Genomic DNA, 22,112 nt, shown 5'->3' with positions numbered 1-22,112 from the left:
TGACTGTTTTCCTGATATCCACAGTTACATTATTTGAGGCTATATATCAGTGAATTTTCTATCTTACCTACTTGTAGTTTTTCCCATTTCGGTTCACTGCATGGTAACTGTCAGCACGTCCCACTGTCACACCTTTATTGAGCTCGTCAGATGCATGTGATAAAACTATGGCTCCAGGGCAAGTACACATTCTCACGGGGAAGAAGTTGTACGCTGACATTCTCTTACAAGCCCTCCAAAGTTCTGCTTCTCATTTAAGAAACTCTGCCTTAAATAATCCAATAAAGACATCTGCAAAGAGCAAGTAGTTTTGTTGCTCCTGCTATAAGCTGGCAAATGATAGCTAAAGAATTAGAATCAGGGGAAGTAAAATGTCTTGTTATGAGAACTCTCTCTGATAAAGATAGGTATCAAAGGAATTTTAAAAAATTCCTAAGCCAAAGAAATACAGCTGGGAACTGTTCTTGAAACGTCCAGGAAGAGTGTGTAGGGCACAGTAAATAGTAGGTCCTTAGTTGATATTTTATGAATTAAAAATCATGGTACTACTTCTGCTGCAGAGAATATTAAATTATTTTTTTAGCCTTTACCTGCAATCCTAGAGTAGTATGTCATACATAAGTTGATGAAATCACAAAATGGTATTTCATCTTGTGGCACTGTTTGATTTTAAGTGTTTTTGCATGCAAGTGTTCCCTGTTCATTTCTGAACTATGTTGGTTTTTCTCGATATTAATAGTTGGAATTCTGTTAAGGCCCCTGAAGAAGACAACAGAGACTATTAAGGGGAAAAACTACTGTCAGAGATTTGTTGTTTAGGTCATCCAGCTGTATTAATACTTACAGATTACAGGTTATAGATAAGAGAAAATTCTGTCTCTATTCTCAGATTTCAGTTCAGAATTAAAAATAGTATTTTAAAGGTCTTTTATGTAAAAGTTTAAATTGCTTTAGAAAACATACAAATTCCAAATGCAAGGTCCTATTTCATTTTCAACGACTTTATTGAGAACATTTTGCAAATTAGATTTTACAATTTAACATTTTACAATTAGAAATTTTATCTGCTACTACATAAGTTGCAAACTTTTCAAAACACTACAGAAAATCCTTTATTTCTTTGGATTTTTCTGTTCCATGCTGAGCTCCTGAGATATATTTTTTCTTTCAGCTTCATTTTCATCTTCCTGTGAAATAAATTTTAGAAAACATTAAAATATAAACTTTAGGGCATTTTTATCAGCTGTACTTAATACATTTTAATTCTATTCTCTGAAGAATTAGCTATTGTGATTCTGGTAATCCTAGAAAACAATATGGTAAAATTATGTAACATTTTCTTTTACACTACACATTGACTGAAGTTTTCTCTATGTTTTTAAAAGCAACTTATTTTATTAATGACCTAAAAATTACTTTTGAAAACACCTGCCCATAAAAAGTGTCCTTTTTAGGAGGTGAATCAGGTATTTTTACTTCACTGTTTGATAAAATATATATTTAACTTCTGCGACACTTTATGTGTTCCAGCATGGTGTTTTTGTCTCATCTAGCATACTTTCTTGACAGGTCTGCCAATTTTCCAATTACTTGTACCACCATATGTTATCTGAAGATCAGTCACCTCTAAAATAGGAAACATGGGCATGTCAGGCTATCGAATGCTTACAACCTTCTACAGTTTCGATTCTAAGTGGTGGCTTCATAATTCACAGCAGGTTCCTGTGGAACATGGTGAATAAATGAAGTGACTTCATAATGTCCATCTCCATAGGAATGAAGTGCATCTTGTGTTCAATATTATGGTGACCTCCAAAGTATAAATAATGAAGAGTCTGGAAAAGTATTTCATCTTAGAATTTGTAACCCATTTCATCATCTATGTTCCTTCAACAATACCAAGTATAAAGCAGTCTTGCTTTCCTAATATTTCTAATTTATGATCTTTCATTTTTATTAACTGAATTTAAGAAGCATAGTCTCTTCTACTGAATTAAAGCATGAGTAGCAATTTCTTAAGTATCTCTAGACAACAATAATACCAGTATCACCAAATACATCGCCCTCTATCTCTGAATCATATAAAACCAAATTCAATTCAATTAAATAATTGTTGAGCCCTGCTTAGTAAATTAACGTTAAGTAAATGCAAATCAAGGCATATATATTTGTTTCCCATGAAAAAACCACATCCTTGCCTGTAAACATTAAGGTGGAGAAAGCTTCCTTTATATACTTTGTCTCTCTCAAAGTTCACCACCATCCGTGATTTAGACTTTGTCAACACCATAAAAGTGGAGAAATTATCAATATTATCATCCAACTTGGGCCATTTATAAATATGTGGCATACAAGAGATGGGGTTTTGAGTATCATTTGGCAATGAAATTTTAACATCTTTTTCTAAGTATAATAGCCACTGTATGTTGTTTAATTTTTTTTTTCCAATTTATCTCTATTGAACAGAGATACTATGTTCGATTGACTCTTGAACAGATAGTTTCCACTTTTGGACAAGAGTTTCTAGAGATTACATTTTGATTAGATCCCAATAAAAACCAAATCTTGCTCTGTTCTTTCCACTGTCTTCTTTGGGTGAGACACTGACAGGAAGTGTTAAATCAGCAGGTAAAGGTGGCAAGAATTTTTTGCTAGGTAGCACTGAATTTATATGTTCCTCAAGGCAGGGCTTTATTTTTTTATATTATACTCTTACCGTCAACAGGGCACATTTAGCATATAGTTGGAGTACAATAAATGATTTCCGATAAAAACGAATAAAAGAGAAGTCTGCCTAAAGTAATGTAACTTGGAAAAGCATAATATTCTTCCTTATCCAAGAGTCACACTTCTAAAAATCTTACAATTTCCAGGACAGTACTAAAAACAAGAATGTTTGAAGCAACATTAGCCAAAATGGCCATTATCAAGCTCATATCCTTTAATTTGAAGGACAGGATTGGAACCTTTATCATGTGGACAGCCTAAGTTCCCACGCTGATATGACGTACTGGTTTAATGAGCTTGGTTATCTCACTTTCCCCAACAGCCTTCAATAATACTCCAAGTCAAAATGGAAATGTAAAGGCTTAATAATAATAGGAAGCATCTATAAACTTTACTTTCATATTTAACTAAAATTCTTGTAATGCCAGTCTTTTTGTTGAATTTTTCTTAGCAATAAAGTATATACAGTTGACCCTTGAACGACACAGGTTTGAACTATGCAGGTCCACTTATACACAGATATTTTTCAATAAATACAGTACAGTACTGTAAATGTATTTTCTCTTCCTTCCGATTTTCTCAACATCTCTAGCTTACTTTATAAGAATATAGTATACCGTACGCATAACAAAATATGTGTTAATCAACTCTTTATGTTACCACTAAGGCTTCTGGTCAGTGGTAGGCTGTTAGTTAAATTTTGGGTGAGTCAAAAGTCACATGCAGGTTGTTGGCACCCCTAAGCCCACTGCATTATTCAAGGTTCAACTGCTTAGTTTATAAATGAGTGTCTCTTGTAACACTGCCTCCTGTTCAGGACAGGTGAAGAACTGTTCCACATTTTTCTTTATGCTGAAGACATGTCTTACAATATATTGCCTTTCTATGCCTTTAAACCATTTCCATAGGTAATAAGATCCAATCCCTTTTTTCCTTTGTACAAGGATAACTGTGATTTGGATGAGGAAAAGGATTATGAAGGGGAGGAAAAGGCATTTAACCCTAACTGCTAGAGCATCATAACACATTGTAATTGCTATCGTAGAACATCATCAGAAAAATGAAAATAACAGTAACAGATTTTATCATTATAAATAAAAACATTAGAATTAGACACAATAAAGCTCCAGAAAGGATTTTAGAGGTTGCTTTGCTTTTGTTTTGATTTTGGTTTTTTTGGAAGTGCTAATTTGTGTTTCTAACATTACAGGTCAATTTGTATAAGAATTTTATAAGCAATTAAGATTAATAAAATCATTAAAATAGCTCAGGCAGCAAATCAAATATTGACAAATGATTGCATAATGAAAGAAACTGCAAAGAAAGGAAACTTTTATCAAAGTATTTCTTTACTACTAGATATTAAGGGCAGGCAAAAATTTCTTCTGATAAATGGCAGGTTTTTGTTACTCTTTGATGAGATAAGACATCTGTTTTTTTCCCAGTGAAAGAAGACCCTTGCTACATGGATCATTTTCTTACTGGCAGTCCTGACAATTTTGACATTTGTTTCATGAAGTGTTCTGAAGCAGCCAGCAAGAAAATGTACCCTTTGGGGCCACTGGAAAGTCTAGACAGGTTTACCTCTTAACTTTGAAGCTTGTTAATTCATACTCCAGAAAACATGTTGTTTGTAACAATCTTGCAGACCTGCTAGTTACATGTGGAATTCCAAGAATACCCACTCACATAACAACTACTCATAACTCCAAATAACTAAGGTGGTTCTTTAGCCTTCTTGCTCTTTTGACACTGACAGCATTCTTGTAGTAAGGACAATGATCATTTCTAGGCATATATAGACCATGGGATTATGGTCTAATGCTCTAGGTGGCAACGTAAGACTGAAAGAGTTATTCTAACAGAGAAATCAGTAAAAACACTGCCATTCTTATCTAAACTAAATCCCTCTTATCAAGGAATAAAACTTGCAAGATTTTGCTTAAATGTTATTCAAGCTTCCCCCATCAATTGGAACAGAGGCGCTCTCAATTTTCCTTATTTACAAAATTGCCTTAGTTCTCATAATAGTTCAAAGAACTGATGCCAATTAATCAAATCTATCCATCCTGCTTTCCCCTTTTCTTAGGAGATAACTAACTCCAAATAAAGGGCAATTATTTTAGCAGCTGGAATTTCTACTGCTTATGTAATATTTGGACTCAAATTAGTCTGAGTACAGATGACTGCCTTTACCCTAGAGACAGCCAAATTAAATGACTTCTTTTAAAGTAATATTATACAAGGGGACAACTTTCCCCATTGATTCTTTATACATTTAAAGATGACTTTGAATACCTTTATAGTGCAGATAGCTGTCAGATATCGCCGTACCCAAGTGATCAAGGTTTACATCACTAGCAATATATATTAACACTAACCTTTTGCTATGATATACTAAAAAGGGCACAACTCTGGTCTGTGGTATCTTTCCTAAAAATGCATAACCTCAGTCTAATCATGAGAAAACACCACATAAACACTCTATAAAATAATCGAACAGTAGTCTTCAAAACTGTCACGGTCATGAAAGAAAATACAAAGCCTGGACTATCACAGATGGTTGAAGACTAAGGGAACATGAGGACTAAAGACAGTGGTGGGATCCTGCACCATAAAAAGGATATTAGTGGGAAAACTGGCAAAATTTAAATATGGTCTATGCACTAGTAAATAGTATTGTCTTGATGTTAATTTCCTGGTTTCAGTAATTTACTTTGGTTAGAGCAGTTGGTAACACTACAGCAAGCTGGATGCAGGGCAAATGGCAATTATCTGTGTATTTTCTGCAATTTTTCTCTAAGTCTAAAGTTATTTCAAAATAAGATCAAAAACTGGCAACTCAATGAAAGTTTTTTAAACCCAAAATAAGTATCATGTATGTGCAAAGATTTTATGTGGAAAAAAATTTCAAGGCACCTATAGCTGCCTACACTGAAAATATACAACTAAGAGTTTGCTTTTCATTGTTCTTCTTACAATTCCTTTCGTAAGTATCTCTAATGTTCATAATGGTGTTCTTAATTTTTATTCCCTTGTTTCATGTGTTTTCTTACTTTTCCACTCTGAGCATGGATTATTTTTACAAACAGAGAATATAAGCTTTCTTTTAATAAATCCCTCTATAATCTGGCCATTTGAACTATTTCCAGAAATAAGTAAGCATAATGGAGGTCAATGTTTACAAAGAGAATGGTTTCAGTTGTTTTTACTTCACTGAATTTGCTATTCATACCAGACAGATACATGGTAGTAGAACAATAAAATGAAGCCAGAAGGTGTAGCTAAGCACTAACTTATTTCCATTTTCATATATAATCTTTAGATTTTAAATATTCCTTTGGCCAGAGAAGAATTATTGTAGTTAAATTCAAATTAATAGTCAAAATTATCTGTATGCTTATGTTAATATACATAAGCATAGAGATAATAAGCATATATATATATATATAGCTATGTTAATAAGCATATATATAGCTATGTTTATATCTATCTGTCTTCTGGCAAAAAACTATGTACACCTAACCTGTTATGTTAGTTATAGAATAGCTGTTGAAAAGCAATATATACTGTTCAAGTCCTGTGGTCAAAAACTTTTTTATTCACTTAAAGCATATTCCAGATATAATTCTCAACAGCATTTAAGATTGTGGTTTTAATACAGAAAATATGCCAGTGCTGCACAATGAGGAAAAAATTTATCTTAATAACTGGAAAATACTGATGATAATGAAAATGTTTTAGGCAAAATGGGCATGCTGCATGCTTCAGACTAAAATTAATTAGAGTTTTTAATGTTTTACAATTCCACCATAATTCTTTAAATGGTGCATTTACTTCATAGTAATAAACACTTGGATCATTAAGTAAAGTGCAAGATGTGTGTGATGTGCTACATTTAACAACCTTTGGCTTTTTTTTCTGTACTTCTGCATTCAGTTTTCCAGTGCATTGAATAAGCAATTGAAGGCCACAGTTAAATTTCCTGACTTTGCATATTTGAGATTATTTCATTTAATACAAAAGGCAATTAATCTACCACTTTACAACTGAATTCCAACTTTAGTGGTCCATGATAGATACTGAAATGAACTTACAAGAAATGCTTAATTAAATATACTGTAAAAAGCATACGATGGTTTTTTTTCTTAAGACAGAAGTTGCATATTTAATTAGAAAGTCTAGGCTGTGTTATAAAATTAAAGTAACTTGGGAGGTTCTTAGTAAACCTAGCTCAAACACTTATGTCATTACACAGAATGGAGCTATTTTGTAAATTTCTACCTTTTCTCTCTACTTAAATTCAAACAAGAAATCATAAAGGAAATTTCCCTTTATTTAAAATTATAAAATCATACCCTTTATTTTAATAGCAAGTAAGATTGATAAAAGGGCAGTATATCTAATTTCATGTATAAGAATATATGCACAGTTCTATTTCATTTGTTGGGCCCTTATCTCCAATTTGTGATTTTGGAGCAGATTTAGTGGAGTAGGTTTGCTTTTCTAAGTCTTTAGTTCCTCTTGTCACTTTTTACTTGGTGGTTGCTTCTGGCAGCATGGAAATGGGAAAGTTAAAAAATAAAACACTGCATTTCCCATATATAATTTGGAAATCTCTCTGGAAAGAAAGGCCCTAAGGACTGGCACAACCATCTAGAGAAGGGTGTATTTATAGTAAAGGAAATGAAGATCAGTGAGTGGAAGGTGAGACTTGGGCAAAATAAGTAGGATAAAAGAAAGGAAATGAAATGAGTGATGAATGGTAAATGTGAGCTAGGGTAGACTCTTAAGCATAAACCCAATTCTATAAGCTTGTATCCTTGTATCTTCCCATAAACATCAGAAAAAAGCACAACTTCCATAAATTGAATTTTTGGGTATTTCAGATATGTTTAAGATATTTCTAGGGCTAAGAATACACTATTCTCTACAGGTGGAACTTATGGTCTTGAAGATAAAAAAAAAATTCTCCTTCTCTAGTAGAAGTCTAATATTTGGGAAATGAACATAGAAGTGTATACTAGATTCTGTATTAGAAGCCCCTACCTTGATAACTCACCTTCATTTATAACATTATTGCTTTATATATTGATTGATAGACTTATTTATTTTGAAAGAGAGAGAGAGAGAAAGAGTACATGTGCGAGCAGGGGGGGGGGCAGGGGGAGAAAGAGAGAGATTCTGAAGCAGACTCCCTACTGAGCATGGAGCCCAACATGGGACTTGATCTCAGGACTGAGATCATGACCCAGGCCAAAATCAAGAGTTGGCACTCAACCAACTGAGTCACCCAGGTGCCCCCATTTTTGCTTTAAAAGGTATTACTTGGTTTGAAGAATTTAGGTTGGTAAGTTGGAATGTAGTCAGGAATGATTATAGAAAAAAATAAAAACAGAACACCTCAAATTCTATAATGGGCCAACATAAATATATTTTAAGTGAGGACAGCACAAATCCTATATATACATTTTTCCATGTTTTTCCATGTAGTACATTATTTGTTTATTTGTTTTTATTTACTTATTTTAACTGAAGCATTGCTGACATAGTATTTGTTTCAGTTGTACAACATAGTGATTTGGTAATTATATACATTACCCAGTGCTCACCATAATAAGTATAGTTACCATCTGTCACCATACAAAGTTACTAAAATACCTACTATATTCCCTATTCTGTAATTTTCATCCCCATTACTTATTTTATAACAGAAACTTTGCACCTCTTTGTCCCCTTCACCTATTTTGTCATTCCCCTACACCCCTCCCCTCTGGCAGTTATCAGTTTGTTCTGTTTAGGAGTCTGTTTGAATTTTTTGTGTGTTCATCTGTTGTTTTTTAGTTTCTACAAAGAAGTAATATCGTAATGGTATTTATCTTTCACTGTCTGACTTAGCATAATACCCTCTAGGTCCATCCACGTTATTACAAGAGACAAAACTTCATTCCTTTCTTATGACTGGGTAATATTCCACTGTGTATGTATACCACAACTTCTTTATCCATTCAGCTATCCAGGGACAGTAAGGTTGCCTCCATATCTTGGCTATTGTAAATAATGCTGCAATAAATATAGAGATACTTGTATCTTTTTAAATTCTTTTCTTTATGTAAATACCCAGAAGTAGAATTACTGTGTTGTATGGTTTTCCTATTTTTAACTTTCGGAGGAAACTCCATACTCTTTTCCATAGTGGCTGCACCAATTTACATTCCCAACAACAGTGTACCGGTTCCTTTTTCTTCACATCCTTGCCAACTCTTATTTGTCTGAGAGCTGGTGGTATCTCTTTGTGGTTTTGATTAGCATTTCCCTGATGATCAGTGATGTTGAGCATCTTTTCATGTATCTATTGGCCTTCTGTATATCTTCTTTGGTAAAATGTCTATTCAGGTCCTCTGCCCATTTCTTATGGATTTTTTGTTTTTGTTTTTAGTACTGAGTATGTATACATATATTTTTTATTAACCCCTTATCGTTTGCAAATATCTTCTCCCATTCAGTAAGTTGTCTTTGTTGATTGTTTCCTTTGTTGTGCAATCTCTCCTTCTGCTAATTTGTTACTAGTTTATGAAAACACAACAGATTTCTGTGTATTAGTTTTATATTCTGCAACTTTACTGAATTCATTTATTAGTTCTAAGAGTTTTTTGGTGGACTCTTTAGGGTTTTCTATATATAGTATCTGGTCATCTGTAAATGTGAGTGCCTTTAACTTCTTTTTTCATCATATAGCTGTGGCTAGGATTTCCAGTACTATGTTGCATAAAGTGCTAAGAGTAGACATCCTTGTCTTGTTCCTGGTCTTAAGAGGAAAAGCTTTCAGGGCGGCTGGGTGGCTCAGTTGGTTAAGCGACTGCCTTCGGCTCAGGTCATGATCCTGGAGTCCCGGGATCGAGTCCCGCATCGGGCTCCCTGCTCGGCGGGGAGTCTGCTTCTCCCTCTGACCCTCCTCCCTCTCATGCTGTCTCTCATTCTCTCTCTCTCAAAATAAATAAATAAAATCTTTAAAAAAAAAAAAAAAGAGGAAAAGCTTTCAGCTTTTCACTGTTGAGTATGATATTAGCTGTGGACCTGTCATATACAGCCTTTATTATGTTGAGGTATGTTCCAATTATCCCTACTTTGTTGAGGTTTTTTCATGAGTGGATGTTGCATTTTGTCAAATACTTTTTCTGCATCTGTTGAGATAATCATGTGATTTTTATAGCACATTTAACAAAATTAAGGATATAATGTTGATTGAACCATCCTTGCATCCCTGAAATGAATCCCATTTGATATTGGTAAATGATCCTTTTAGTGTATTTTTGAATCTATGTCCATCAGGGATATTGGTCTGTAATTTTCTTTTTTTGTAGTGTCTTTGTCTGGTTTTAATCAATGTAATGCTGGCATCATAGAGGAATCTGGAAGCATTCCTTCCTCTTCTGATTTTTGGAATAGTTTGAGAAGAATAGGTATTAATTCTACTTTGATATTTGGTAGAATTCACCTATAAAGCCATTTGGTCCTGCACTTTTGTTTGTTGGGAGTTTTTGATTACAGATTCAATTCTATTACCAGTAATCAGTCTGTGCAGATTTTCTCTTTCTTTCTGATCCACTCTTGAAAGACTACATTTGCAGGGATTTACCCATTTCTTCTACTTTGTCCAATTCATTGGCATATGATTTTTCATGGTAGTCTTTTGTAATCCTTTGTATTTCTATGGAGTTGGTTGCAACTTCTCTTTCATTTCAGATTTTGAGTCCTCTCTTTTCTTGATGAGTCTGGCTAAAAGTTTATCAATTTTTATTATCTTTTCAAAGAATTAGCCCTTAGTTTCATTGATTTTTTTTTTCTATTGTTTTTAGTCTCTCATTTATTTCTGCTCTAATCGTTATTATTTCCTTCCTTCTACTAAGTTTGGGCTTATGTATTCTTTTCCTAGTTCCTTATTATGGCGTAAAGTTAGGTTGTTTATTTAAGATTCTTCTCGTTTCTTGAGGTAGGCCTGTATCACTCAACTTCCCTCTTAGAACTGCTTTCACTGTATCCCAAAGATTTTAAACCATTAGGTTTCTTTTTTCATTTGTCTTCAGGTTATTTTTAATTTCCTCTTTGATTCTTCATTGATCCATTAACTGTTTAGTGTTGTTCTAGAGATCACTTAACGTATCCTCATTTTTAAAAATGATTATTTTTTTGCTGTTCAAGCTTGGTTGCTTTCCATTACACTGTCTTCCAGATTGCTGATCTATTCTGTATCCTCTAATCATCTGTTGATTCCCTCTAGTATATTTTTCATTTCAGTATTGTATTCTTCAGCTCTGTATATATATACATTTTCTTTCTCTTTGTTGACGTTCTCACTGAGTTCATCCACTTTTCTCTCAAGTCTGGTGAGTGTCTTTATGATGACTACTTTGAACTCTTTATTAGGCAGTTTATTTATCTCTATTTCTTTTAGCTCTTTTCTGGGGTTTTTGTCTTGTTCTTTCATTTGGAACATACTCCTCTGTCTCCTCATTTTGTCAGACTCTCTGTGTTTGTTTCTATCTATTAGGTAGGTCAGCTACATCTCCTGGTCTCGAAAGTAGTGGCCTTATGTAGAAGGCCTCCTGAGATGCCCAGTAGCATAGCTCCTTCTGGTCCCTAAAGCCAGGTGCTCCAGGGGTGTCCCCTGTGTGGGCTGCATATGCCCTCCTGTTGTGGCTGGGGCAGGAATGGGTATGCTGCTGGGCAGGACTTGCTTGCAGCCCAGCTGTCAGCAATGACCAGCTGCAACTACTGTGGGCACACTGGTAAGGAGGGCTTGCCCTGAGCATGGCTGGATGAGAGGCCTGACCGAAGCCACTGTGGTGCACTGGTGAGCAGGGCTTGCCCTCAGCCTGCTTTTCTGCAATGACCAGCTGTGACTATGTGGGTGCACTGGTGGGCATGGCTTCACCATGCAGCTGGCTGAGAGAACCAGCTAAACAACTCTGAGTGTGCTGCTGAGTGGGGCTATCTTCCCCTCTCCCTAGGGCAGGAGCTGCTTGGGATGAGTGCTGGTCCAGGACAGGGGTGGCAGAGCAGTAGTTGCTGTGGGGGGGATGCTGGTCCCAGATGAGGCTGCCTGCTGGGTGTGGCGGGGTGCAAGACACTTTGGAGGAGTACCTGCCAGGTGGGTAGGGCAGGTCCATAGGGGGAAGGTTGGGGTGGGGCAGTGGGCCTATCAAGGTAGAGGTTGTCAGAACTGGCTCCCACAAGCCTCTGGCCATCTAGGCTGATGGGGAGTAAGTAAATGGTGCCCACCAACCATTCTGTTCCTGGAAAGAGCTCCCACAGATCCCTGCCTCTCTGGTACCCATTTAGTCAGTAAATCCTCATATATAATCCAGGTGCTTTTCAAACTGCTACTTCTGTGCTGGGTCTTGAACTCAGTGATATAGCATGCTAACCTTTTAAGAACTGTGACTCAAGTTTCTTATAAGCCCTCTGGCTCTCCTGGAGTTAAGTCCTGCTGATTTTCAAAGACCTTATGAGGGCTTGTCTTCCCAGTGCAGGTCCCTAGGAATGGGGGTGCCTGATGTGGGCCTTGATCCCCCCAGTCTTCTGTGCCTGTGATATTCCTCTCACTTGTGGGTTGCCACCCTGGTGGTTTTTGGGTTCTGACCATGTCTCTGTGTCTCCAGCACTTCTCAATGTGGCCTTCTCTTTATGTCTTTAGCTGTGGAAGATCTGTTCTGCCAGTCTTCAGGTCGTTTTCAGAGTGTGTTGCATTACATGTAGTTGTTTCCTTAGTGTATCCATAGTGAACTCAGGATCCTCCTACTCTGCCAAATTTCTACCCTCCAGGTAGAACATTCACAAGTTCAGTATATATTAAAGTTTATAATATACTAAGATATATTTAAAGAGGTTCTTTAGAAAATATTTTTTATATAAATTGTCTACTATTCACTAAATGTAATATTTCAAAAATCCCAAAGGTGCTAATATTTAAATACACTACCTATAAATTTCTACTTTCCCCACAGATACTCAAGGAGAAGAGACATTTCTAAATTTATACTGTTTTACTTTTTACCCTAAATATAACACATTTAAATTCCCAGGGGTTTAAAAAAATTCTATCAAATTAAAATGAGATAAAAATAGTGTCTAAAAATGTTGAAATATGCAAGATAGGAGATATGGTGATCACCAAAGTATAGCAGTCAAGAGATTTCCATGTTGGATTAAAAAAAAAAAAGTGATTGGCTCATTAAAATTTTCAGAGATACATGCATTGTTTACTATGACCAGAAATGATTCAGTAATAACTGAGTTTGTTATAAAAGCTGGAAAATACTTATATGTAGCATATTTATTTATTCATTAACAGAAACAATAACCATGATACTGGAATTGGCCACTACAAGAGTGTCTTCTTTAACAGGGTGTGACATCATTTTGTTTATCCTTCACAATACAATGAGGAGTTTAATGCAACACAGATTTAAAAGGCACTTTATAAAAAGAAAATTTTTTTTTTTTTGCTTAGTAAGGCCCTAAGGTTACTTTTTGCCAAAACTAACTTCTGTACTGCCATTAGAAAAATCTCTGGCCATTTTAATTGAAACCATAATAAAAAGAGAGGGAGAGAGAAAGAAAGAATATACATTTTATATTTCCTTTGCTGAATTCTGACATTCTAAAGAAAGGATAGTTATAGCTCATATGTATCAAATCACTGTCAAAGAAACAAATAGAATTTACATAAATGGCAATGTTACTACCTTAATATTACTTTAAAGCTACATAGAAGACATTCAAAAAGTAAAAGGTACCAAAAACTCCCTTAATGAAAATTATATTATCTACATAATTTGCTGTTATTTACAAAACTTGATTTCACCAAATGGAATTTATCAAAGTGAAAACTATAGTTTGCATTAAGATAAAAAAATAAGCTGACAGTATTTCACTAATTAAAATTCTTTTAATGTTACTGTTTCTGAGGCTAGATAATGTAAATGTTTTAAACTGACAATTTTTAGACTAAGAAATAATTTCATATCTAAGTATTAAAATGTCTAGATAGTAGACCTGCGGTTAGTTGTTTTAAATATATAATGTCCTTGTTAAGCAGAAAGTTGTTGAAGTATTTATCTCAAAAGCCACATCAAATTCAAAGATGGACTTGAGGTTAATTTGTAAAACAACTATGTTATGTATGGGACATCTCTTAACTCACTTCAGTTCTCCTCAGGGTAATTAAGTCCCAGAATATTAAAGCTGAAAGATTATTAGATCTTATCTAATCCCCCATTATACACACACACACACACACACACACACACATATATATGTATATGAAAATACTGAGCACTAGATAGAAAAATACATGAAACCAATTTCTTCACTAGGTTTTCCAGTGATTTAAAACAACTCCCCAAACTGTCTTCCAAACTCAAATGATTTAAAACTACATTGTTAAAAGAAAAACAATAATTTTACAATGGAGAAACCTGACAAACACTAACTTAACTTGAGTGAGCAAGGTTAACCTCACTAGTAATAAACATTGACATCCTATTTTCTGTCAGGAGGTGAAGGAGCATCACCTCTGGTCTGTGGTAGCTTCAATCTAATCATAATACCAGACAAACCCAAATTGAAGGATATCCTACAAAATAAATGAATAATACTCTTCAAAAGTGTCAAGATTTTGAAAGCAAGGAGAGAGTGAGTAATTGCCACAAACTGGAGGATCCATGACAAAATGAAATAGGGGATTCTGGACCAGAAAAAGGGACATTAGTGGCAAACCTGGTAAAATCCAAATAAATTGTATAGTTTACTTAAAACTACTATAATACTAGGGTTTAGGTTTGATAATTGTCCTATGTTCATTTAAGATGTTAACTTGAAGCTGGATACTGCATAGTCTCCATACAATTTTTACAACTCTTAAAATCTAAAGTTATCTCAACACAAAAAGCAAAAGCAGATAAGCAAAGAAAATCTTTCTTAGGATAATTTAGAAATAAGTGTACTTTGGTTTAAATACTGTAAAGTTTCTCACCAAAGTAGTATGCAAAGGTAATCAGAATTATACATAAAGAGGTTCTGGCATTTCTGTGATATGAACTCTACACTATAAAGTAGTGCTTTTAGTAAAAAAAAGTGCTAGTAAAATCATACATTAATACAGAATAGTGTTCGCACATGAAGTTCATTGGCATGTTTTCCTGATTCATGCAGTTTAAGAACCATTAGAACAATATTCAACTGTAATATGGTAAAATATGACTTGTTTTTATTATTTCATTTGATAGTTTTTTGGGTAGCAGATGTTCTTATTAATACTGACATGTTATTTCAGTAACCTTTAATCAGAGCCTTCAAAAATGATGTCTGACTGTTATCTAGAGGAAAAGAGGTACTCTTGCTTAACAAAACAAATTTCTCCAAAAAAATATCATTTGACCTGAGACCGACTTAATAGGGTACAAATGTCACAACAAAGTAAAAATGTTAGTAAGCCAAAACCCAAAGATTGATCAGTTGATCTATCTATTCATTTTTTTGGTAACCCAATGATAGACTTGATTGTATTGATTAAATAATATTTACATTTTACAAGAGTCTGGAATATATTTTATCCATTGACTCATATTAAACATTATTTTTTTAAGATGATCTTAACTCTTGAAGTAAATTCTATTCCTAGAATCCTTCCTTTTATTCTCTCACAAAAATTTAATGAACAATGACCATGTGCTAGACACTAGGCAAGGTGTTGGAAATAACAAAGATGAATAAAAAGGTCTTGCTGCCTAGAGGAGTCCATATTCCATTTTGGTAGACAGGCATGCATATAATTACAATGCAATGAAGAAAGTACATCAGACATATAAATGTGAAGAGAAGAAAACTGAACCACGATAATACATAAGAGAGTATTTTTTGTAATGATTAATATCCTGCAGAGTTGGGTTATGTCATCAAAATAATAAACCTTCCCTTGTGCCCAAAGATTAGTATTGTGAACCTTTAAAACAAATATTTCTCAATATAACTTACACTGTTCTTCTATTAAGATAAATTCAACTTCAAGGACATCTTTCAGAAATAGACTTATGTTTAGAAAGTGAATTTTAAAAAACTTTACTCCCAAGTGAATAGATTAAGTTGCCTCAAATATCTCTTTTTCAAGTTGAATACTATTTTCCCCAGAGTGAACCCATTAATCTTCACAGTTTTATTGGAAATTAATAGCTCATTAGATGTCCAAGTAACACATCTCCTATGGCACATTAATTTTTCATGGATTAAAACACTGATTTTGCTTCAAGAAAAATTAAAAATACTATTTTAGAAAATTCCATGCAAAAAAATTCTCTAATGGCAGTATTTCATAATCAGTGTCAAAAATAATAGCCACATTTCCACATCTTGAATTTGTAGATTACCGCTTAGCTACTATTTTGCTTTTTTAAGAAAAAGATCAAATGTTTTAAACTGTTACCATAATGAAAACCATGCAGTGATACGTTCGAAAAAGTAGGCCTCCTGGCAAGGACAAATCAGTTAGAAAGCTTGCCTAAAAATGCACTCACTTATTTAATATTTTTCTATGACCAACTAGTTATTCTGTAAGTATAAAGTATTTCTCAGTATTCCATAATCTAGGATATAGGACATTAGAAAAAATAATTCATACAATGACATTTTCAAATATCCTATTTGAAAAAAAGATACTTGGAGAGCTATATAAGCCATCTATGTATCCCTCTCTGATTATTAACTATGTATTAAGTATTGTGGTAGGTGCTCAAAAATTATCTATTAGACAGACATAGTCCCTGCTTTATGGAGCTTGTAATCTGTGACTAAAACATTGATCACGGGAGTAACTACATAATTGCAATTATGATATGTTCAATGAAAGAATAGTGCTACGAAACTTTTAATAGAAGGATCTGAAGGTTTCTGGGAAGCTCTCCACCCTCCTGAAAATGACAAATACATTGAGATCTGAAGGATAAGAAAGAGTAGAATTAAAGGATGAAGGGATAAGCATTCCAGATAAGGAAAACAGTGAGAAGGTGAAATCAGCTGAAGTCCAGTAAGAGAGGAAAAGAGTAGGAAATGACATGAAAAGGAAGACAATACTGGTTCTAGCATTATACACTTTGCACAGATGGTTATTTAGATGTACTTTTATATGTGTCCTGTTTCTTCTATGCAATTGGGTAGTAGTGGATGTATAACTTGGGCTTTGTGGTGACTAGCAAACCCAGGTTCAAATCCTAACTTTGACATACACACTATCCAAAGCTGTGCAACTCTGAAAAAAAAAAAACTGCTTACTCTTTCTGAACTTGTTTCCCTCCTCTGTAAACTAATAATAACTGTTACTAATGGCTAAAGGTATTAAATCAAATAAAATGTGAGGAGACTAGCACAGATACTGGCCCACAGAAGGCATTCAATAAGCTTTATTCCTGCTTCCTTCCAGGGTTGACTTTATAACAGAGTTTAATCATCAATGACCTACTAATATGCTGTTAAGTAGTGGGGATCCTTTTCAAAAACAGTACTTAGCTAAATCTCCATCATTATGATATTAAGTAGAACTCTGTTCCATTTGTGTCTCTTTAATTTTTTGATCTTGCAATTTCAATTGTTTGTATTACCAGACTCAAAGCAATAGTAAATAAAAGAGTAAGTAAATTGTTAATTAGGTGAATGATTACTCCCAAAGATAATCATTCAAAAATAGTAATAATTAAGGAAAAGCAAAATAATTAAATAATTTTTCAAAATTACAAGGACCTTTGATTATCATTTTTGACTGAAGTTCTTCCCAGATTTACCTTATAGTCTATATGATGTTGTGATTGTAGACGAATGTAAACTAATGCTTTTCTCCCAGAGTAAAGCAACAATCTTATTGTGTAGTCCAACTGAAATGAAAATAATCTTGGGATCTAGATAGGTCCAATACATAAGAACAATGAATAACGATTTGTAGAGGTTAGACAACTATAGTTCTTATAGAACTGACTTAAACTTTTAGGCATATCATTCAAAAAAATAGGCCATAATCTTACAGATAAATTTTTTAATTTTTAGAAATACGGAATCTTGGAAGAGAAGCTAAAAGTAATTTAATTCACCTCCCTTAAGTAATATTTAAATTTTGTTTTTCTTTTACATATGTATATATACACAGATATATACAGATATGCTATAATGGACAATATTTTATATTTGTGAGGCCTGTATAAATACATGGCAAATATGATTATTCCTTATTATAAATATAATATTATTTGAATAAATAGTCCATGCCACAGGAATGAGTCCTCATTGCAAGGTAAATTCCATAAAAATAACCTGGTTAAATTTATTAGTTTTTAAAAATGTGTTTGACTGTCATGGTAGACCCCACTGGGGTTTAAAAACATGAACTGATTTTAGATAAAATATGGGGAGAAACCTACTGGGAACTTCTGTGGAAGTATTCCTTACTCTTTAAACAAACAAAAACAACAAAAACCCCACACACAAGACAGGGATCACTTCCTTTGGCTTGCCTTTATGTATTCTTATGTGAGGACATAATACTTGGAGCTCCGAAAGCCATCTTGTGATCACTGAGAGACAAGCTTAATGCCAAAAGTAAACACACTGGTAATTCCAGAAGACAAAATATCTTCTTTAATTAGTCCTATAACCACCTAATCTTCTCAATTCTGAAATACAGGGTATGAAATGTTAAAAATAGTTGGGTTTTCTATTACTTGCAGTTAAAGCATCCTTACCAATACAACACTGGCATCTTTCTTAAATTTCTTTTCTCCTAGTTCTCGCAGTTTTCCTCCTATCTTTTCTTTTAACCTCCTTTTATTGCTGTCTGTAGAACTCTGTTACCCTTTGATAACCTTATCTGGAGATGGCTCTGAAGAGCCTCAAATTCCACCTATTTTATGACGACTCTCCGATTTATATCTTCAGCACTGACATATATATCCATGCTTTAAACTCATATACCCACTGCTACTTGATGCCTTCAGTGAACTTTTAATAGGCGCCTCAAACATACCAGGTACAAAGCCAAATTCTTTATCTTTTCTCTTTTTTGGAGAGAGAGCGTGCATGCAGAGGGGAGGGTCAAGGGGGAAGAGGATCAAAGGGAGAGGGGAAGACAAAGAGAGAATCTTAAGCAGGTTCCACACCCAGCATGGAGCCCGACGCGGGGCTCAGTCTCATGACCCTGAGATCATGACCTGAGCTGAAACCAAGAGTCACTTAACCGACTGAGCCACCCAGGCACCCTTAAAGCCAAATTCTTGATTCCTCTTTCTCAACCACTATCAACCCTCCCACCCCCTGCAAAAGTTTTATACCTCTCTTGGTTTGCAATTCACCCAATTGCTCAAACCCAAACTCTAGGAGTCATTCCTTCATTTCACACACGTGGCTTTGCTGTCTCTATCACCAAGGGGTATATAAAGTCTGTCCAGTGTTTTCCATCTCCATTGTTACCATCTTAGTCCAGGATATCACATTTCTTGCCTGGATTACTCCAACAGCTTCCTAATCAGACTTCTTGCTTCCACTTTATACTCGTAAAAACTATTTTCCATAAAGACAGCCATCTCTGTAAGACACAGAAGACATCACATCTCACCCTAGAATGAAGTCCTCCTTATAGCCCCGTATTTAGGGTAGAATCCAAACTCCTTGCCATGGCCTACAAAGTCTGATATCATCTGGTCCCTCTCACCTTTCTAGCTTCATCTGTAAACTTTTCCAGCTTGTTTACCTGGCTCCAAACATGCTCATCTTGCCTCTGATTTCTAGACAAATGGTGGTGTTTCCTCTGCATCTGATTTTGTATGCTTAGTTTACTTTTGTCATACAGGTCTTAGTCAATGAGGAGTTCTCTAACTTTATGCATGAAACTAGCTACTCCTTCAGCACTCAGATTCCCATATTTACCTATCAACCTGCCCTCACTCTGAACTATAACGTACTCGGAAGTATATCATATTTTCTATTCCCACTACTACAACAGGTCTTCAACACACCCTCATTCCTGATATGGACTGTTGCAATAGCCTTTTGCCTTATTTCCTATTTGCATCTTACCTATCTTCTACTTTATCTATATTGCAACAAAAAACAAGCATAAAATTCAAAATCAAATCATCTTAAATTTTTAAACCCCTCAATGGCTTCTCATTGCAAATAGAATATCCACTGTGGCCTACATAGTAATATGGAACATTTCATCTCATGCCAAATATGCTGGCCTTCCTAGTGCACATGCAAGTTGCACTCATTTGTACTGTAAGGGCCTCGCTCTTGTTCTCTATGCCTTTCCACAGATGAGTACCTAAGTGGCTCCTTCATACCATTCAGGTCTCAGCAGGAATGTCACCACGTTAGGAGAGGGACTTTCCTGACTACTCTAAGAAAGTGTGCTCCCACACACTTTGTATCCCTTTCCTGTGTTTTCTTCTGCTACATCAAAATTTGAAATTACTTGTTAATGGTTTATTGTCTGTCTTTCCCTGTTGGAATTTAAGATCCAAGAGGATAGATATGCCGTTTCTCCATTTCCTAGAACAGAACCTGGCATATAGTAGACACATTTGTAGATCAATCAACAAATAGAAAACATTTCTATATTGTAAGTTTAATTCTTAGCGTAACAATTATCATTTGTATTGAAATACTAAAATTGTAGTTAGAAAAGGAAGCAAAACTGATCATTTTTTATTCTGGTTAGGTTTTGAGGTTAGTTTTTTTCCCATTTTGCAGGTAAGGAAACCAAGACTAAGAGGTCATGGGTGCCTTTCCCCAAATCACATTAATAGTAAGTGCCAAAGCAGGATTCAAACAGGTTTGTCTGACACCAAAGCCTAGACATTGTCCACTGTGTGCATGTAGATGTCTTGGGTAAGAAAATCACACAACTGTTTTTCAGTATAAGATCAATTCAGTTCACAGATTATATACACACACACAATGTCGCCAACATTTTATTTAAAATCATATTGCTTCACTGCAGTCAATACTCATCATGAAAGACAGTTCCAGACAGCGACTTAGGAAACCTGAATTCTGATTCCAGCTCTACTATTAATTAGCCGTGGGATCCTGGGGATTCTTTCAGCAGCTTAAAAAGAACAAATGATCCATCCTCTAAGTGTAAGGTACCTCCTATCTCTAAAATCTTACAGCTCTTAGTAGAGAAGAGTGGTCTGGAAAAGACCATAGAAATCTGTTGTAACATCTTGATATCTAATTTATCTCTTGAATGTGAACTGCTTATATATTGATTTGCTCTTCTTGGAAATATACACAGTGGAAAGTTTTCTTGCTTTGATCACTCTTGAAATTTAGGGAGGTAATTAAAAGAATACGGATGCAGAATTTAGGGTTGTCTTGAATAATCTATATTGTTTTATTGTTATCTACTGTTGATTTTCCTAATACTATCAATAGAAGTTCTCATGGTATTCTCTTATTGTTTGTAATGGCGTTTCAGTTGATTCTCTTGATATATCTGGGTATACACAATTAGGAATGGTTTTACCTCCTCTTTTACAATTTTATACTGTGTCTTTCTCTTGTCTAATTGTGTTGGCTAATATATCCAAAAAAAGATTAAATAATAGTGGTATATGTGTTACCACTTTGACTTTAGTTGGTATGTTTTAAGTGTATGAAGCTAGTTTTTGAGCTAAATATTTGACTCTTAAGAAACTTTAATATAAAAATGTAAAATGTACTGTTGAAAGTAAACTGCAAATTGTAGAAGATCCATAGTATGCCATTCATATAAAACGTTAAAATATAAAAACATACCAGAGAATGATTAATATGGTCACATCTGGTAAAAAGAAAGGATGGGGAAAGGGATGGGGAAAGAATATGCAAAGGGCTTCAGTAAGTGTTACAAGTTATGATTACTGTTATGTTTACAACATTTTATAACAAAATAATTTGATTTGCTAAAAAAACAGAGAGGTGTCTTTGACCAGGTGTCTGGTATAAAGAACATAAGCATGAGTTGAACACACTTTACATTTCAAGTGTATAAATTTCCTGGTATCAGGGATCAGCTCTGTTTGCTGTCCTCTCTACCCTCAATATACTGCATGTAGTAGGTATTCACTAAATAATTACTGAATAAACAAAAGAAGAGTAATTAGAAAGGATTCCCTGTTTTTGCCACCAAAAATGGTTAAGCTGGTAAAAACTATGGGAGAAGTAGTTGTGATGGAGTGATGAAGGATCAGGAAACAAGAATTATATTTTGGCAATATTAAGCTTAAGACAATCTTTAGGTATTCAATGGGAATGTCAGACAAATGTCTGGGTATATGAATTTAGATCTTGGAAGAAGAATT

General features: G+C 34.5%; 1 protein-coding gene across 1 annotated transcript in view; it reads right to left on the bottom strand.

Moving 5' to 3' along the window:
* Nucleotides 1-917: 917 nt before the first annotated feature.
* The window catches only part of PHF14 (PHD finger protein 14), a 196,217-nt gene continuing 175,022 nt past the window's right edge, over nucleotides 918-22,112 (bottom strand). Inside the window, exon 18 of the mRNA XM_021689509.2 lies at nucleotides 918-1,187. Coding sequence (XP_021545184.2) covers nucleotides 1,113-1,187 — 75 coding nt within the window. The 3' untranslated portion in view covers nucleotides 918-1,112. The remainder of the gene's footprint in view (nucleotides 1,188-22,112) is intronic.

This window comes from Neomonachus schauinslandi, chromosome 12, assembly GCF_002201575.2.
Source record: "Neomonachus schauinslandi chromosome 12, ASM220157v2, whole genome shotgun sequence".
NCBI classification, from domain to species: Eukaryota; Metazoa; Chordata; class Mammalia; order Carnivora; family Phocidae; genus Neomonachus; species Neomonachus schauinslandi.
The sequence above is the reverse complement of the archived record's forward strand: the minus strand, read 5'-3'. Positions and strand labels throughout refer to the sequence as shown.